The following is a 20,434-nucleotide window of genomic DNA, read 5'->3' on the forward strand; positions in this document are numbered from 1 at the left end:
AGCAGGCTGCTGGTGTGTGTGTGTGTGTGTGTGTGTGTGTGTGTGCAGCTGCAGGAAGCAGAGCTGATAATCAAAATGACATCAATAGGAATGATTGATTATCACTGATGGTTTTGACTTTAGGACAGAGTAGTGCTGGGCAACAATAGATATTATATTGCTATTGTGATATGAAGCTACAAAATTGTCTTATGGGTCTTTTCCAAACGATGTCCTGACTCTGCTTCATTCAGCACGGCAGGGATTTGTGATCCCATCACAACATGTCTTTAACTGATGACTTAACTTGCAGTGTCATTTAAGAATCGCCGCTAACGAAACTCCGCTAATTCAGTTATAAACACATTTATGTTCCACTGATAGTTTATCCTTGTATAGCAGTAATTTATCACGACTTCTAAAAAACTGAAGGCGAGCGTGACGAAACAGCAGATGTCTAAAAAGTACAAACTTCAAACATCAGATATTCTGTTAGAAGCTCCAACAGTACAAGAAGCTGAACACAGTGACCTTTAAATCCGTCTTCTCTCTCATGTTTACAGACTTTTCAGTTTATTTTATACAACATCTTCATCATTCTTATCATCCTTTTTTTTTTTTTACCCCCTTTGAAAAATGTAAACACAGCAGCATTTATTTCTCAAGTAAACAAAGTTGATTTAATAATTGAAAACCTTTTTTTTTGACCCTTTAAATATGAATCGGTGTCCTGAATGACTCTTCACACACCAAATAATGAATACTGACACTAAAAACAGCTGCAGGTCAGACATCACTGGTGGTTTGTGGCCTTTTTACTTCCCACAGTGTGTCTCCAGCATCTTGTACCATCAATGTGGGCACCAGAATAAATCGTGTAACTACCGCACAAATACAAATTTAATGTCCATCCTTTGTAAACCCGATTTTATCTCACATAAGAGTTTTTTCTCATCTTATTTCCGGTAAAACTTCATCTGAGAGAAGATGTTTACCTTCAGTGAAACGTTCTTCCCAAAGGTGACGTCTCCCGACACTGTGAGGTGGTCGAGCTCCAGCATGTCGGGGATGCTCTCGAAGCGGATCAAGTACTCCTGAACCTGAAAACAGACGGACGCCAGAGGAAGATCTTAAAAAAAAAAAACTAAAAAGCCCAAAGATCCCAATTACTTCACTACCAAATAACATCACGCTGACATCTGGGAAATTAACTTTTGAGGCAACAGAAGTTTAACAATTTAGCATCATGAAAATATTTACCCCAGTTTCAGATAATTGCCATAATAAAATCACTGTGCCACAAAATTGGACCAAATGGGAAATCAGTTGGATTTAGAGGGAGATGTGGTGATTCAGAGTGTTTACAGCGAAAGCAAACGATGAAGGGAGCGAGGCAGTAACAGAAAAACGACACCCCAGCTCTTTGTTTTTTTATGAATACCTTGGTGAAGGAGCTGCCCAGTTTGACGTGCGGCGTTGTCGGGAACTCTCTCTTGGGGCTCATGGTGAGCGAGCCGGCGTCCAGGCTGTACAGGTTGGACATGACCAGCAGCAGGTCCGACGTGGTCTTTACTGGCAGGAAGCGGCTCCGAGGCACGTTGATGCCCAGAGCGTTGTCGAAGCATTTGATGGCGGCGCCGACCGCCGTCTCCAGCTGGATGACGTTCTGACCGCCGTCGAGCGTCTGACAGCAGAAACAAGGACAGGAGAGGAAGACGTGTTGGGTCGTTGTGGAGAAGTATCTGATTCTTTCACACGTTTTTTGTCTGCTCGCTCTCCAGCAGCACAAACAACAGGAAGTGTTTGAGATTAATGCTCTGGTGCAAAATCAAGAGGAAGTTACTGATCTCTGTTTTTTTATCTCCATCTCTTGCAGCAGTGATGAACCGCAAGAAACCAAACAAACACACTCCGTCCTGCTGAAAACATCCAACTGAATATTGAGGTCAGCTTCCAAATTAAACATTTAAATGATTTTAGAGGAAAAAGCTGAATCATGTTGTTAGACAACTCATGACCAACTTGAACTGTGAATCCTGTGCAACCTGCTTTACAACAGTGTACCCTGCAGCAACTTCCAAATAGTTTCGCATGAATTTATTTATCTAAAACATTGACTGTGATTGACTCTGGACACAAATAACCTTCCGCCCATGTGATTAAAGCTGTCAAACATCCAGGACATCCAGTTTTCGGCTACATGAGAAGGAATTTTCTGACTGTTCACCACTTCACACCCCACGGAAATATTTCAAGTACTGTCTGAAGGACTGCAATTAAAATCTGCACACTCGCGGTCCTTGAATGAGTGAGTCACTGACTTCAACATCAGAATCTTAATCGTTACAGAAATACCTGCAAAACTGTTTTTATTTTTTGTGTGTATTTGACAGGGACTGTGCGCATCTTCTTCGCTGTACCAGTGTTGGCTATGAGCACATGTACATCTGTAGTCCCTGATGAGGAGACAGACGATACATATTTAATTACAACTACAACGTCCACATCCCCTACAACAGCGACCAGATTTATCAAGATTAGGAATCTGCATCGATTGATGTGTGATGGGTACATGATTAGGTTCACTTTAGCCAGGATTTCATCTTAAATTTAAAATCAATGAAGCTGCAGCACTCCCTAAAATTAATGACATTCCCGTCAGCACGAGTGTTTATGCTGCATTCACGTGCTCCTCAGAAGGTCCCGCTTCCAGAGTTCGGAAGTCGTTTTTACAGCATCGGTGCGTTCACATGCTTCAAGTCAAAATATGGGAGCAACATGAACAATGTTTTACATTTTATCGCTCAGAGCTGTTTACAGTATTTGAGTGACAAGGGGGAGAAAAGCAAACGGATCATGTAATGACATATATTTCACAAATATGTTTTATTTCTTATCGTGAAAATATTCACCCCAGTTTCAGATAATTGCCATAATAAAAGTCCGCCATGTCAACATCAACTCGGCAACTTGTGTACCAACATTTTCCCTGACTTGTTGTTGTTCAAATTAAATGTTTTTCCAATTATTACAACACCATGCGAACACACCATTAGTGCTAATTAGAAAACGTTGGCAGGCTAACATGGAAAATTCAGGTGAATGCTCTCTCAAGCAGCTCGGGAAGTCAGAGAAAAGTAAACACTGGGTCGAAAGGAAGAAACTTTTATGTCATGTGTTGTAGATCACTGTTTTGTTTCCTTTGCTCTTCCTTGTCAATAAAAACATCTTTTTTCGGCATCCATGTTGCTCCCATGTGTCGGAGGAACGACTTCCCAACTGAAGAAGTGGAATAATCCGGGGAGCACATGAATGCAGCATAAACCAAGATGGTGAACATAAGAAACATTACTGCTAAACATAAGAATGTAAGCACAAAGCAAAGCTTCACATCGCTGCTAGCACGGCTGTGGACTCCTACGCGTCTCAAAGTTTACGAGGAGATGTGTTTCCTGAAGCTACAGAGGTGAATATCATACAACTAAAATTAGACTCTAAAGGTCTCAGAGGACAACAGTGACATAACAACTTGTTCTAATATAATGATCTGGGTCTCAGATATAACTATCAGAAGGAGTTACGCAACATTCAGCTTTTATCTTAAGAGCCTCTCGGAACCACGAGTGCACCGTTTCAACATGTGCAGAGCTGCAGTTCTGTTTAAAAGGAGACCGGGTGTTTCTAACTGTGCAGGTTTAGTGCTGCACTCTTACCTCGATGGGACCACACACTTATGTAAAGCCACACTGCTCTGCACAGTTATCAGCAGTTACATAACACCCGCCATGTCACGGTGTGCGACTCTGTAGCCAGGGGCTGGAAAATCACATCTATAGGCCGAGAAAAGCAATAATCAGGAACGAGGCGGTGGGTTTATTGCGCCGGTTGCAGATTTTGCATAGCCTGCGGCGGTGCTTCTCCACAGGGGTGGGGGAGCAACACAGTGTGAGCGCAACCAAAATAACATCAAGTCACATCAAGTCACATTTGTTTGCTGCAATGCTTTTAACAGCATCGCTCCGTCACCGAGAGCTTCGGAGGGCAACGCGGGATAAACACATGCAGGGAAAACACGGAGCCTGAGAAACCACGCTCCGACAAATCACTCTAATCCTCGGCGGAATAAAAAAAAAAAAAAAGAGACAAAAATTTAACTGATTAAGCGTTTAATCAAACCTTTTACACCATGTTAATTCAGCTGGCTTAATTTTTTTCTGCCTCACTATTCTTTTGATTTCTTTCAACACGTCTTCGCCTCATTAAAAACAAACTCCATGCATCAGTAGCTGCTTTTACACAGGGCCCAATATTGTGATTACAAGCGATTTAAAAGTCAAAACAGAGTTAAAATGCTTCATACGAACAATCAGGAGAAACAGGCACAACATTTCAACTGGTTGGGAAACCAAAATTCAACTGCAATAGCCCGGTTTCAACATATTTATATCACAATATGTAGACTTTGCACTAAATGTCAAGCTATGGACCTGATCAACAACACTACTAAACACCCATCCGATTGTTTTTCAGCTGAAAAGAAGTTGTACTCAGGTTCAGTTACTCGTCTTTGTCTCTCTTACACACAAACACTATTCCTCCAAACACAAACAGCTTTAACCGGAGTCCAAGTGGGCCAGATGAGCCACCAGAGATGTGACCAGAAAACTGGATCAGTCTGAAGCTCCTTTTCTCTCCTTTGTGTGCAGGAACCTCATGTGACAACACAACGAAAATCGAGCCGCGCAGGACGACAGAAACACAGAGAGCTTCTGAAATATGGGTCTCCTCCTGGATGCTCGGGTTTCTTTTTAGCGGGGCATGATTTATTCAGAAGCGTCGGTCTCTGCAGAGGAGAGCGGCGCTGATATCTCTCCGCTCTGCTATTCACAGCTCTGTTTTGTAACGCGACAGGATGGACGTGTTTAAAACCTGACAGGCGATTTTGCTCTGAGAGGCCGGCTGGTTATCTAAAGTGAATTGTTTCATTCTCAGCGTCAGTCGTAGACATCCTGGTGCGGCTCTTCTTTGAATTGGCCCCCTCAAGGCTGCAGGCTCGTACGTGGATGATCCAACAAAGGATTATTACGAGGACGTTTATGAGTCATTTCACTCGGATGTGCTTCATAGTATATTGGAAAGGAATGAAGAGAAATAACATCAAGACTAGAGCTCAGAAATGTGCCAACGGGACTGAGGTACTAGACACAGGCCAAGCCGAGACAACAACCCGACACATCCTGTTTCCTCTTAATCAGTGGATGCAAACAGGAAGTATACTGTTGCCATGGAGTCAGTAAGTTAGCTGTGGGTTAGTCCAGATTGTTTAGCCTGTATTTGTTTATACTTTTGGAAAGCAGTCTCTTTCACACGCAGCTATCACTAGATTACTTTGATGCGCAAGAAAAACATAAAAATGTGATGATTCTCAGGCAAGTTCTGGAGTTCAAAAGAGCTCCTTTCTTCTGTGATTTCAGAGAGGATTAATGGACGTGTACTCATTATGGACATCAGAGACTATGATATCCCCTGGAAGCACGAGTCACACTGAATCTTAAAATAGCTGTGTGCTCAGATTTGACTGAATTATGTCTCTGAGAAACTTTTTCAAGCAAATTTCAGGAAATATTTCTTTGGTCTTCACATTTAATTTAAGAAGAAATCCTTTATTTACTGGCATGTTTGTGACGCTGATAATAGGAGTGTGTGTATGGTTTGAGGTTTTTCCACATGACTGTACTTTTTGGTGACCTCCTCACTCACCTTGGGGTTGACTATGATCTCCAGGTCCATTGCCTTCTGCTCCTGCAGCCTCTTGATGGCAGCCAGAGAGATCCAGAGGTTGTTGGTGTTGAAGATCTTGAACTTTGAAACTGATTTGAACTCGTCCACGTGGTCCTTTGGGACCTGGGCGATCTCCAGGAGACGCAGTTTCCCGTCGTACTGGATCAACGTGCCACCCTGAAAACAAGAGATGATGGAGATTTTTTAAATACTTATTTCAAAGATTTCAATAATTTATAGTTTTAAAGAAATGATGCTACTTCATGGTGATTTGTTTTGGTTTCATTATCACAAATAAAACTACATAATTCTGTATAAACTGATTAATGAAACGAGACCAGAACCTCAGATGCTTGCATGAAGAAGTCCTCCTCCACATACCTTGACGTCTGCGCGCGTCTTGTCCGTCACCTCCATGATGAACTCGCACCGCTTGCCGTTGGGCTGGCTGACCAGGTGGTGCAGGATGTGGAGGTCGACGGTGGCTCCCAGGTTGTCGATGTTGGACACGAAGATATACTCCTTGCCCTGCTCGATCAGCTGGTCCAACAGGCCCGAGTTGTAGAAGCTGGCGTAAATGTCACCGTGCCCAGGAGGGTACCAGCCTTCTGCGCTTTGTCCGTTCATGCTGAGGTGTGTGGACACGGGGAGGAGGGACTCTTTGTTGATACGAGGGTACCTGGATAAAAGGACGGGAAGTATAATAACATCAGGAAGAATTCAGTTGGAAAACTCAGTTTCATGGTTTATTTTTTGTTCACTGTTTCCGAAAAATGCTTTTAGCTTCGAGTACATCAGCCGTTAGCTTAACGTTGATGAATGTTGATAGTCTGAATTGGAGTTTAAAAGCGTGAAGCCACAGAGCTGACAGTAATCTACGTCCAGAGAGGACTAAACCCTCATGTCAAACCTAAATCGACTTATTGCACAGCCACTAGGGGGCAGTGCAACACGCTGTAAACACAACATTAACATTTTACTACCCACAGCATGTGTTATGGATAGGGCTGGGTATCACCAGGTACCTCGCGATACGATACTATCACGATATTTTGCCCACGATAACGATAATATCACGATACAGCGATTCTGCGATAATCGATATATTGCAAAGAATTTCATCCACGATACATCACGATATCTGTGTCACTGAAGAAATTCCGAATTTATTGACTGCACTGAATCCATTTCACAGGAATTACAAAACATTGTCAATCAATTTCACATGAATGACAGCCAAGTAAACAAAGAGTATATTGCACAGTGTCTCTTCTTAACACACACACTGACTACAACTATCATTAAATATCTATATGTGTGGGTTTCAGAGCTACTTAAACCATTTTTTTTAAATTTTATTTGGTTGCATACCTATGTTTGAATAAAGATAAAGCTGTCCTCCGAAGAGGGGTGGGCCAAAAAAACAAAAAAAAAACAAACAAATTTTTTTTTTTTTTTTTACATTTTTAAATATCGATATTTGGCACCAGTGTGTTGATAACATACCTCAAGACGAAATATCCCGATATATCGTAGTATCAATATTTTGGCACACCCCTAGTCATGGACAGCATGTAGGCAAACTGAGCAACATTTATGAAGTGTTGAATTCTGGCCAACTGATAAACATAAGTCTTTTAGCTCTGGTTTTGTTCCCCACCAACTTCTGAGCTGCTAAGATGAGCCACAATGTTCACCAGCCAGTTCCGAACTCTTCTGTGTTTTTCAATTTAAATCGCCATCTGAAAATGACCCAAATCAGAGCGGTGAGTCTGAACCAGAACATTAAAGTTGAGGCCATAAAACGGAAACAAAGACACGAAAAAGCGTCCGAGCTTGGCTTAGATGCAAGCAACACCTTTCACATTACAGTTAATTATTTGATCTGTTGTAATTAATAAGATTGATGGTAGCAGGTTTTACGATTTTTATAAAATTGAATCTAAGCCAAAAAAAGTACCTCCTTGTCTTGGATTTAGGTTTTAGTTCAGTCGATTCCTGCTTTATTTTGTAGGTTTCTCCCTCATGTGTCATGATTTTCTTCCTGTTTGTGTCTCTCCCTGATCAGGGTTCTACGCAATTGATTATTTAATCAGTGTCTTTCCTGCTTTCAGCTGTTTTTCTGTTTTGCTCCATTTGTCTCATCTGTGTTTGCTTCTTGCATTTTCAGCGCTTCATTGGTGTGCACTTAGTTAAGTTTTTGTATTTTTGTACTTCTCAAATTTGTCCCTGCCTGCTTCTTAAGTTTAAGTTTCCTGCCAGTTCTGTTCTTTAAATTTCACATTTAGGTGTCATTACGTTTTGACACTGTTCTTGTGGCGCGTATCAGGTTTCTTCTCTTGTTTGCGACTGTAAGTAAAACACAAGTCACTTTTCTCAGTCACCCACTGCAGAGCTGTGAATCTCAGACTGTCCATGTTAAGTAGATAAAACGGCACAAAGAGAAAACTAATCTTTTAGCTCCGGATCTGAGTTCAAACCTTAAAAACAAAGTGGCACACCAGGAGCAATGGGAATTTCTTCCTTTCGTTTCACTGCAGGACTTCAAACAACATCGTCACCAAGTCAAGTTTTCAAGTAAGATGGCAGATGAGGCAACGAGCCAAAGAGTCCAAGACATCATCGCTTTCTGCATTAAACTGATCAAAGGCTCTCTAAGAAGGATCTGCGTCAGGCCGCGTTAACAAACCTCGTCGAGAGGAAACGCACTGAGCGGGAGCTGGCTGTGTTTCTGGCAGTTTGAGGATATTTCAGAGCGCGGATGAGCTGGTCAGGTGAGAGGAGCTGCACGGTGGAAGCACGGAGGCTTTAACTCCAGCCGTCCGTTCTGGAAAGATGTTTCACATGAGCGGCTTTGATATGAGCTCATAGACTTTTTTGATATCTCAGACCAAAGTCTCGGAACATTTTGTAACGTCCACAAAAAGTGTTTTTCCTGTCTTGGATCCAACATTTCTGCCTGAGCAGGAACAGTTATTCTTTCCGAGGTACACGGAAAAATTAGTATGTCAGTAATGTCAGTATATCAAACTATATCACACTGAGTTTAGAGTTAAAGTGCAAGGGATTTTTTTTTTTACTCTTTTATTCTGTATTCCTTTCATGAATAACAATCACAACCTCAACCACACACTTCTCTATGTTCTCTTTGTTCTCGTTTTGATTGACATTCACAGTGTTCAACCACTTCCTCTGTGCTGATAACAGCCCCTGACCACCACGACCACCGCTGCCATCCAAAACCGCTTTGCACTGCACTCCTTCTGGCACACATAACACACGAGTGCACTAAATAATTCAAGGGTGATAGTAAAGTAAAAATCAACTTCCCCATGACTGACAAATTAGAGACAGCTCGTCGTTAAATATTAATGCCCTCTCCATACATTACACGACGTTTCCTGTCCGGATGCAGCTGTTCCTGCATTAGAGCAGCACGCAGCGGGGGATCGCCCACCGGCTACTCAGACAGTGAATACAGACCCGAAGCTGGGTTCCGTCAATATGTCTGGGCTCAATACTGCTACAGCTTAAAAGTGCCTGATACATCTGCCAATACTGATGCTGATTTTTGCCTAGCACACACTTTCCTTCCAGTTAAATATCCGATTTGACGGAAAAATAACCCCAGTATCCGTCCCAGTATTTGTTGTTATAACTGTTTAGTTTGTTTCGAACGTGTAAATAAAAAAAACAAGAAAAAGAGAAAAATATCATCAGACAAAAGAAGCGTGAGAAAAGAGAGAATCCATCAGTATGTCCCCCTACCTGCTCTGGTTGAAGGTGTGTATCTTGACGCGGTGGTGTGTGTATTTCTGCAGGATCTTCTTCGTGTCTTCGTCCGTGTTGAAGGAGTTCATGAGTACCAGGGGCACGTCTGTGTTGTAGGTCTTGTTGAGGTGCTGCAAGACATTTAAAAGAAAATCACACGCTGATCTAAACAGTACTGTCTTTCTTTTTGTGCATATATTAAAGATGCTTAGAGATTGTTTTGTTTCGTATCAACAGAATATAAATGATATAAAACAATCTGATCATCTGTTTAAGAGCAACTCTCAGAGGCAGGCACAGCTGGTGGTTTTGTAAAAGGAGTGACCTCAGCCGACACTACAGAGACTTTCACGACATGCAACAACAAAATACCTTCGAATTCCAGTATCAATAATGGACGTAATACTAATGAGAACGAAGGCCCAGGAGATTGTGTCGTGACAACATTTCTGTGGCTTGATTGTGCGATCAGAATGAACAGAATACCTGGGGAGAGAGCGAGGCATTGTCTTTTTTTATTTTACCGAGATAAGAGAAAATTAAAGTGAGCGGAGGAGGAAGACGAGAAATAGGATCTGACTCAGCGGGGAGAAGATGACGTGAGGAAGTTAATAAAGAGTGGATGATGATTAGACTTCTAAACGTCTAAACTCAGACGTCTTTCTGTGATCAAAGAACCAGGATGGGTGTTGGCCGGACCATCCCCACCATGAACCGGAACACTGACCTCTTATTTGCAAAAGTTAAACAATTGTGTGACTATGTACATCTTCCTGGTACCTTTCTGTGACTGTAACTGTAATACATCTTCAGGATGTAAACAGACTTTCCCAGGACGAAATGTAATGGAACACCACCTGGAGGATGATTAAATGATAACTTGCTTTGTAATATGTTGACAGTGGGTGTGTGGAGAGGCTGATATGATGGATTATGATGACTGTGGAGGTGAGCAAACTTCCTTGCACTTTGTGAACAAGTGAACAAATAATGACGCGCTAAAGACGCAGCACCGTGCACTGGGGAAATATTAAATGCCTGAGTGTAACAGTTCAAAACGTCATACAATAAAACAAATACTTGTGCATTTTTAAGCCATTTTTGCCTTTACTTGATAGTGGTAGTAGAAATGAAGAGAGGATATGTGGGTTGAGACACTACTGGAGGGTATTTAGGGACAATTTCCTGCTGTGTTTGTGGTGACACAGACCTCAGGACATCTCCTGCCAAAACATGATGTTTTCCAAACACTTACTAAGTGTTTTTTGTGCCGAAACCTAACACAGATCACAGTCACAGTGCTGTCACAACATAAAACATAAAAGTGACCCTACAGAAAATATTCTCATTTCTGACACCACAAAAGTTTGAATTATTTTGGCATTTTTACTTAAAATAATTCAGCAACTGATTATCAAAATTGTAACTGATTCACTTTCTATCAACCAATCGAATAATTGACTCATCAGCTCTAAAATACGTTGACTAAAATACAGAAAACAGCCTGAAAATCACCCACAGTGGGTATGTTTAAATTGCATAGAACCCTTTAGTCCTTACAATTCCATTCTTCCTTTGAAAAAACAAGGATTTAATGTAGATGGTAGATTTCTAGTTAAATAAACTTAAGTTAAAAGTTATTTCACTGCTAACAAACAATGAAATGCTTTATACTAAATATATATTATACTAAATATATTACTTATAACCATTTCTATGTATTTGGATAGCCATTAGGAAGTTTGAAATTATGTTTATAAACCTTTACAATTGCTTGACAAATGGTTTATGAAGAATTTCAATAATTGTTAGCATTCAAGTAACTATTAGCTTAAGTTTAATTTACAACAAATTAATCACTATAAAGTGTTACCAGAAGCATTTTAATGTGGGCAGATGATCTTAAAAGAAGTCCTGTACCTTTAAGACACCCTGACCACAGATTTACGAGACTGAAAGCACCACCTTTGAACTGAACGCTCCTTCACTTGCTGAACTCAACTTGCATAACTTTGCAGATGCAGCCACAAGAGAGGCACTCAGGTGAAATCAGTAAACCTTCAGCAGCCAGGTGGCGCCATTCCAGTCAGAGCTGTATCCAACCGTCCGCTCTAAGTGCGACTGTACAGCCTTTTTACAAACAGAAATGCTGCAAAATAACTGTGCATTGAGGCGGTGTGGTGGCTGAGAGGGGCCTTCTCGCACAGCAGACCTGGTGTGTGTGAGGGATCCATTTTCTCTCTTTCTAAATGGGCTGATTCAGTCGGGAGGTAATCTGACCAGACCTGGGCAGAAAATGGACACAGAGAGCAGTGTGCTGGGGGGGAAGAGCAGCGTCCCGTGAGGCCGTTATGAAACACACACACGTCTCCTAAATAAACTGGCTTACACACCGAGGCTCTGGCATCATCATGTCTGACAGACTCCTTTATGTCGAGGCCGTCTCAAAACTTTGAGAACAGAACTTTTGAACACGTGATCGCACGTGATTAATGGAAAATATAATTAGGTGTGTAAGCATTAGTTTTACTGCTGATGTAGGAAATATATTTGATGTTGTCCATGTCATGTCTTGATGTACGATCAGGAACAAATTATGTTGGAGCACACACCGTCTCTGTTTCCCTGCCAACCCCGCAGACCTGCCCGCCTGCGCAACAACAGATCCTCTTTCACTACAACTCACCGCCTCGATATCACACTTAACTCTTTTCAAAAGAACTTCAGAAAAAAAACAAAACATGTGTCTCTCCCCCGGCACCTCAGATACATAAAGTAATAAAGGTGCCTGGAGGATGATACGCATGCCGAATCATGGAGAGACAGAAAGAGGGAAAGACATGTCTGTAATTTTTTCTCCTGTATCCTTTTTTTCTCTTGTCAGAAAACTCAATCTGGAAGTAGAGTGAGACATTATTCAAACATCACTGCATCGGGGTGAAAAACACGACAGTACACAGAGCAGATGTTTGAATTACATCAGACAACACCTCACTTCCTCTCTCCCTGCTACACCCATTCTGACATCACAGCTGCATCATGTGAGTCGGGGTGGCAAAGGGCCACTTCTTCTCTTCACACCACGCCTCTGAGTTAAGCAACACCTAACTGCCGATCCCTCTGCCAAATGTGAGCCACGGTGATTTTGAAATAAGTCCTGTCGGCTGTGTTTGCAAAAGAAAGGAGAAGCTGATGGACTGTGAAATTAAAAGCTTTCATACACTGTTGGATTTACAGGCTGAGGAGGAGGGCTTCATGACAGCAAGACAAACAACCAACCGAGGTCACGTTGAGATGAGAACCCACAGAAAGTGAAAGTTTGAGTGTCACGGCCGCCTGAACGTATCTATTATTTCCTCCAAAGTGCAGGTCCACAAACAGTCGATTTGGCTCATATGCCTGAATGAAATTAGTGCAGATCTCCTGCTGTGTCTGTCTCTGCTCTACATGCAGGTCTGGCTGAAAACTCAATGATTCTACACCGAGCTGTCTCAGTTTCCAAAAGCATTTAGAGGAGTTATGACTGTGAATTCATCGTCCTTTGGAGCGTATCTGCCATATCCCTGTCATCTCTCCCCCCTCATTTCCTGTGGTAGTAGATCTAATCAAAATGTGGCTGACGGGCTAACAGGAAGTTATGAAATAATAATACATTTTCTCTCTATACAAAAAAAACAAAGTTACAGCCCAAGGAAATGTATTTTGAATGTCTATTTTTTGTTTTTCAGTCTCCTTGGAGGATGTCAAACAATCTCAAAACAAGACTGACGTTATCACAAAAAACCTCAGCACAAGTTCAATCATGAAGACTCTCTTACTGTTCATTCATTCACCAACCAGATTGTGCCGCCATGAATCTACTGGACAAACAAGTTGTTACCAGCAAACTTTAAACCATTTATTCGTTGCTTTATTGTTGCTTCATCAGATTCGCCCTCAGCTTGATTGCCATGTGGCATTTCTTTAACAATATATGGTGATGATTAGCAGATTAATACAACAGACCCACCTTCACATTCCCCAATACAAATACACTTAAATAGGTCAACAACAGGCAATAGCAATCATAGTTCCACTGTGCAAAACATTTCCTATAAGGAAATTCATGAGGAAATGGTGTTTATCATGTACAATGTACAAAAAGCAGTCTATTGTCCTGTTGCTTGGAGAAACCACATCCAAAATGTTCAAATCAGTTGGATGCCAGTATCGGAAATCAATGTGAAATTTAGTCCATGAGGGGAACGTTTAATCAACGGCTTCAAACAGTGGATTGAAAAATCTTGTACTTTTGAACCATTTCAACAGGAAAAAGCTCACTGGGCAAATCTAAATAGTTTCGATCAACAAGTAAAAAAATGGATGAGAAACCAGGATCATTTTTCCAGCTGTTCACAGAAAAATGTAAAGCTCTTCTGTCATGTTCACCTGACGTAAGGACCGAAATAAAGAATCTCTGCCACAATCAAAAGCTCAACAGTGAAAAACGTCTTACATAACTGATGGCAAAGTTAAGGTCCTTTCTGAATGGCAAGCAGTCCATCTATTTAAGTCTTTAGCAGCATTTTACTGCCAAATGTGTCTATTTTAGAGCGACTGAACAAGGAACCTTCAAGGCAATCACACCTTACAAAGAAAATTCTTCCAATATCAGCTCTCAAATCTGTGTGTACCTCGATCTGCTGCACAGTGAGGTCCAGGAAGGTGTTCTCGTTGCGGACGCTGATCAAACTCTTTGGGCCTTTGCACCCCATGCTGGTGCCCAGGCCTCCGTTCAGCTTCACCACCACCAGTTTGTTCAGGCAGGCGGCCACGCTGTCCGGCAGGCCTCGAGCAGCGATCTTATCATAGGGCTGGATCTGCAGGAGAGGGAGAGAGAGAGAGGGGGTTAGACAAACAGCAGGTATACACCATCAAAGGCTTTTAAAATCTTAAGGGCTGGTAAAAGTGCGGTGTGAATCGTATAGCCCGCAGCTTAGGTTGACTACGTCTGTGTGAAAAGGTGTTGAAGTTATCCCAGGGTCAACTCTTACCCTCTGGTTGACCCTAGGCTAAAAAATATGCAGCATGAAAAGCCATGCAGGGTGTGAATCAGCAGTCGTAACATGTCTCTCTGTCTTGGACTCTTCTGATTTTTACTGCTCACCTCAAGCAAATTATTTTCCTCAAACTAAAAGTTGTCATCCAGGAAATACAGCACGGAGACTCTAATAGCTTTGAATGTCAGCTTATTACTTGTCAGCTGAGAAATGTAATGGGCTGAACTGGCTGATGTGAAAATGTCACAAATTGTTCATGTTCTGCTGCAAAAATTGCTTTCTTGTATCAAGGAAGGAAAACGCTAGATGAAAAACATCCACATCACACATTTAGAGGCATGTTGTTTGAATGAATGCTGCAGATAATGGTAATTACACTGACATAATGCACTTCGCAGCCGCTTTCAAATGTAGTTTCAGCACTTCTGTTGTCGAGGCAGCAAAATGCATTTGTGTACGGTAATGTATGTGTGTGTGTGGAGCCACATCACAGGGTCGATACTACAGCTTTTTCGTCAGCGTATTCACACATCATGTATTGACTGTTTCATTCTCTCCCACAGAGCAGGAAAGAGTCAAGGGAAGATATGAAAGACGGTGTGTTCGTCAAAACAATAAAACCTGAACCGGGGATGTGTAGATTCACCGTTATGTCGATTTCCATCGAAAAGTAAAACAGCGGCAAGAACATTTTTTAAACGGGAACACAATGCTTTCCCTCATCCAGTTAAAAAAAAAAAACTGTGAGAAGCACTCAAGGACAGCAAACGCTAACCAGATGTTACAGCAGCTTTTTGTTGTTAGGAGGTGACTGACCGTCTTAATCGAGCGCTGTGCGAGTTTGCCTGGATTCTTCAAATCAAATAAATCTCTCAGTGATTCTTACACGGCGTACGTGGTGTGTGAAGAGTGTGTGTGTGTGTGTGTGTGTGTGTGTGTGTGTGTGTGTGTGTGTGAGTGGTAATACAAAGGCCGGGAGTCATCCTGTGTCCTTTCCTGATAAAAAGCACAGTCACATATCAGTGACAGCGGACAAGCAACAGACGGTCTCTCCCCAGGTATTTACCCCCCTCCCCCGCCTACAGCGACTCCTCACCCCCTTACCTCACACCACACAGAGACTGTGGTCGCAAATACAACAGACTTCCTCATCACAGCTATCACTCCCTCTCTTGTCCTTCACACAGATGAGACAGGATCAAAACTGAGGACAGAATATGTTTCATGGCAGAGAGCTGCAAATTGTGTTTGCTGACTTTCAGGAGAGAAGTACGGACGGATGTTAAAGAACAAGTTCTACCAGAAATGCAAAATTCAGTAATTGCCGCCTCAGACGCATGCCGATGGAAAGTTGGGTGAAGTTTTGTAGCCAACAAACTATTTCTGGGGCTTCACGGCAAAACAACGTTTACAGCATTCGCCTAAGCAACGGAAGCAGATGGAGACTTGTTTTGAAACATTAAAAAACGACAGAAAGAAATACAATAAAATGGCCCCTTGCAACTTTTCTGGCATAATCCAAGTCTCCAGAAGCCACAAGGTCCCAAACTGATCTGAAAACACAATATTTACACCCTTGACTTGCGGTCCAGCTGCTAGCGCTTTTTGCTTAGTGGCTTAAGTTAATATTTCAGGTTATAAAAGGTGTAACAAGATCCTTTTAAACCAACTTGGGATCTCGGGTCTTCTGGAGACTTGAACTACACTAGTCAAACTGTATTTTAGTTTTTTAATGCCATGCTGTTTTCCTGTGAAGCTCCGGAAATGTTGTAGGACTATCGAGCTGAGTTTGGGTGAACTGTTCCTTAAAAACGTTCTTTTCAAAAATACCTCTGCAGTAAAAAGATTGGAAGAAATGAAGGGGTCAGAGAGAGGTTTGCTGGTGTGTGTGTGTGTGTGTGTGTGTGTGTGTGTGTGTGTGTGTTTGTGTGTGTGTGTGTATACTGAGTAAAATGTGTTTCAGCTGGGATCCCCATCCTAGCCCTGTACCCCTGGAGTTAAACGGCTTCCACTCACAGATGTTCATTTCCCCTTTCTGGGCAAAACAGATGGAGGCTTTTTTTTTTTCTTCTCTTTCCTCCTGTGCATGTGCGTATGTGTGTGCTGCCAGCTACACGTTACACTAACTCCTGCCTGCAGGAAACACCTCTTTAACCAGACTGCTGGATAAAAACACCTTCTGTATCAGTTCTAGTGCAAACTGCGGTAACATGTTTTCTCGGCTGTCAGCTGAAGGAGGGAACACCTAGAAGACTCAGAGGACATTTAATCCGGAGCAAAGGGAGCCACACGGTGGATTATAGTTTTGGACCCACATAAATACATGCCAGAAGGATTCAAAATGGTATAAAGTAAAATGCAGTTTGCAAAACATGTTTGATCAGCAGCATTGGAGAGAGAAGAAGTCTGTGTGACCGGAGTCAAACTCCACTGTTATCCCTGAAGTGCAGTCGAAGCACAGACGTGTTGTTGACTCAGCGACAGTTGTTAGAAAGTTAGTACACTGCTTCCTTACAGGGATGCATGACGCTGGGTTTCTGCCAGTATCCGATACGCCAATATTTTCCAACTCCTTTTGGCAGACTTCAGACGCAGATGCACATATTTTTCCGACTAAGATCATCAAGTTTCTCCTGCGGTCGAATCAACAAATTGCCCACTCTTATGGTGAGGGCCCACTTCAGACTAAACTGTCACTGTGTGACACTGGTGCATTTTTTTCCACCAAATATTTCTCCACATTTGTATTTTTCCATTCTCTCTCCCTCATTCAAATACGCTTTTAACAACAAAACCACATCATTATTGTCTCTGATGCAGCATCACCACAACACGCAAGGTTGTCCATACCTCATCTCATCTCTTCTTAACCACAGACACACACACAGATGCAGACTTACAACATGAGCCCTCATTCATGTGTTCATTCAACATGTTGTATCATTTTGTCGCTCCATATCCGTCTAACAGTGGGACACAGATGACTACATTGGTCGTCAGTCATTGAGTCTCTCTGGCCTCACTGTTGCTGATCGGGTCAAATTTACACACTAAGGCGCTGTACACCCATCTAAATTGGTTGCCATGGTAACGGCCTATGTAAGCCTGTGTTTGTACTCATTCAAAATAAAACCAAAACAGCAAGCCCGGAGCTGTTGTATTCTTTGTCCCTATTCAACATTTAACATGAAGGATTCTGTGTTTTGTGCATTTCATCGTTCTTCTCAGTGTTTCTGTCATCTTACTTTTCGATAGCTTTGGTAGCCTGTCGCCCGAAGCACAGTTTGATATGCGTCCTTACAAGTAAATTGTCTTATTAAGAGCTGCTAAAGATTAATCAATCAAAAGACGATTGATCTGCAACTTTTGTGGCAACCATTTTTACTTTAAAAGAAGAAATTTTTGAGCAAAAATGGCAAACATCTAGCTCCAAGTTCTGACATCTAAGACTTCACTGCTTGTCTTGGTTATAGCAACTCGAATATTTCTTGGTTTCAGACTGCTGCTTGGACAACACCAGACACTTGAGGACGTCATCTTGTGCCTGTGATTAGATTTTTGACTGTTTTCTAACAATCTACAGACCATTTAATCAACTGATCAATGGGGCCAATGCCACATGTGATGCCTTCCCATCCAGTTCATCTTTGAAACATTTGTAATGTGCGCGTGAGTCAACCGACAATAACTTGTGTGATATTCTATGGTGATTTTATTATCTACTCAGGGCTTATGTGAAAAAAGCAAAGGCTGACTGACCTTGAACTATTTCCAACCAAATCCCAAAATGCAGTGAGAAGTTCATGATTGGGCGGGCTGAACCGAGCCGAGCATAGCTGCAGTCTGCTGCTTCACCAACACACACTTCACCTTTACTATGAGGTCAAGTACCAAGACAGTATTATGCAAATCTCAGTGGCTGCAGGGGAGGCCTAAAGCCATGTCCACACGTACCAAAACGATCTTTTTCCCCCCGTCTTCCTTTGCATCGCTTCCAGATTATTTGAGTCCAAATGGATCCATTGTAAACGACTCAACACGCTTTAGTTCATATTCCAGGCCTATAGGTGACGCTTGAAATTCACCAAAAACGGAGAAGACGATACGGAGCATGTACATAAGGCTTGCGCGCTGTATACAGACAGACAGTAGAAGAATAAACTGAACAAAACAAGAAGAAGACGAAAATGGCTAGTGCAAGGAAACCAGAATCGTTTGTGTGGACCGTAGTGGTAGAGGAGCAGAATATTTTGCCCTAGTAACCCTGATAGGCTCAATATCTTCTGCAGCACGAACACAAGCATGTAGTGCGCCATTGTTGTTGTTGTTATGAGACGTCGCGGGATTAAGAGGTCGAAGTCTCTCGATACGCAAAGTATGTGTATTCGCTGTCCAAACGTGAAGGCAAGTGCAGTGTTTTCAGATTTTTTCGCTCTAAGACCAGGTTTTAAAAAAAGTGCGTTTACAGGATCCATTTGGACGATCGGCCAAAAAGATGCAAAACGTGCGTTTACACAAAAGCGTTTCCATGTAGATGGCCCCTAACTGGAAGTAACGTGAGCAGTATCCTGCTGGGGAAACATTTACAACAGAATAAAAGTCTCTACAGGAATTAAATGAAGTCTAATCTATAATTTTCCGAGCAGATAATCCAGAAGTCCTTCTGAATTAGTGTCACACACACACAAAGATCAACATTCCTGTCATTATTAAGATCATTTCGTTTCGTTTTGTCGGCTTAAAGTTATTTAAGTTTATTTTATTTTCTTTAACCTTTATTTAACCAGGAAGACCATTTAGATTATTTACTGATCCTGATGATAGCAAGGGCTTCTTAAATACCAGCAGCGGGAGGTTCTTGCCTGGCAGGTTCAGTCACCTGACCTCAGACCAGCCGATAAACAACCAGCATGTGATAATAAACTGAGTACCTTTCTAAAGAGGGATGTTGTGATGGATATTTTTCACTATTTCCTGACACTTTTTAAGGTAATCGATTAAATGGGAAAAAGATTGTGAAAATAGTCGCAGCGCTGCAGCACAAGTTTATAAGTCACGTTTTGGGTTTTTGGTTTTCCTGTTTTATTTTGAAGATTCATCCTCATGTGTCTTCTTGTGGCTTTCCTCTTCCTGTCTTTGTCCTTTTCCCGTCCTTTTTTCTGTGTTTCATTTTTTCATTAGCCCTTGTGTCGTTGTATGTCCCTCTGTGTTGCTGCTTTGTTGTCTGTGGCTCCTGGTTTGCCTTCAGTTCTTTTTAACTTTGTCCTTGGACTTTGCTTGGCCTGCCTTTTGTTGTTTGCATTTTGGATTTTAAATTCTGTAGCTCATCATTAAAGCTCCCTCCACGTTGTGACTTCTTGCCTGCCTTTGTGTGCAATTCATCACGTTTGTAAACCGAAACAATCTCAACATGTCAAACTGCGGAAAAAGCTACCCATGTTGAGTTGTAAATAAATAAAATTCATGATGTCAAAGAAATGTGAAACTTTGTGAAACAAATTTCTTTATGTTGCAACTTTATGTTTGTTTTATTTTTGTTCAAATTTATGCTGTGATGTTATCCGGTGAGAAAAGAAAGAAAAAATGTCCATAACTGTGTCTACTTCACCACTCATCTTTCATTTTATTTGTCCGCACTGCTTCAAAAACGCCCAAAATATACCAATTAATTATTGCTGCGGCAGGTCAGCCTGTCATCTTCTCTAGTCGCAGTAGTGAGTGGGCAATTTGCGTCAAGAGTAAAAAGCTACTGAATAATGAATTTGGTTTGGGGAGATTTTGATTCCACTGGCTGTCGTTGGCAGAAGTTGTTAAAAAAAATAAAAACTTTACTCTCCTTTCTCCTGTTTCCTTTACTCTCACTC

General features: G+C 41.8%; 1 protein-coding gene across 2 annotated transcripts in view; it reads right to left on the reverse strand.

The window, feature by feature from the left end:
* Positions 1–20,434, reverse strand: part of ugp2b (UDP-glucose pyrophosphorylase 2b) — a 34,782-nt gene that overhangs the window by 2,133 nt on the left and 12,215 nt on the right. For both annotated transcript variants that reach the window (XM_030441019.1, XM_030441018.1), the window contains exons 4-9: positions 14,205–14,390; positions 9,529–9,662; positions 6,142–6,439; positions 5,740–5,937; positions 1,421–1,663; positions 975–1,079 (exon numbers count right to left, since the gene is read on the reverse strand). In XM_030441019.1, coding sequence (XP_030296879.1) covers positions 975–1,079; positions 1,421–1,663; positions 5,740–5,937; positions 6,142–6,439; positions 9,529–9,662; positions 14,205–14,390 — 1,164 coding nt within the window. The remainder of the gene's footprint in view (positions 1–974; positions 1,080–1,420; positions 1,664–5,739; positions 5,938–6,141; positions 6,440–9,528; positions 9,663–14,204; positions 14,391–20,434) is intronic.

Source organism: Sparus aurata, chromosome 15 (assembly GCF_900880675.1).
Source record: "Sparus aurata chromosome 15, fSpaAur1.1, whole genome shotgun sequence".
NCBI lineage: Eukaryota > Metazoa > Chordata > Actinopteri > Spariformes > Sparidae > Sparus > Sparus aurata.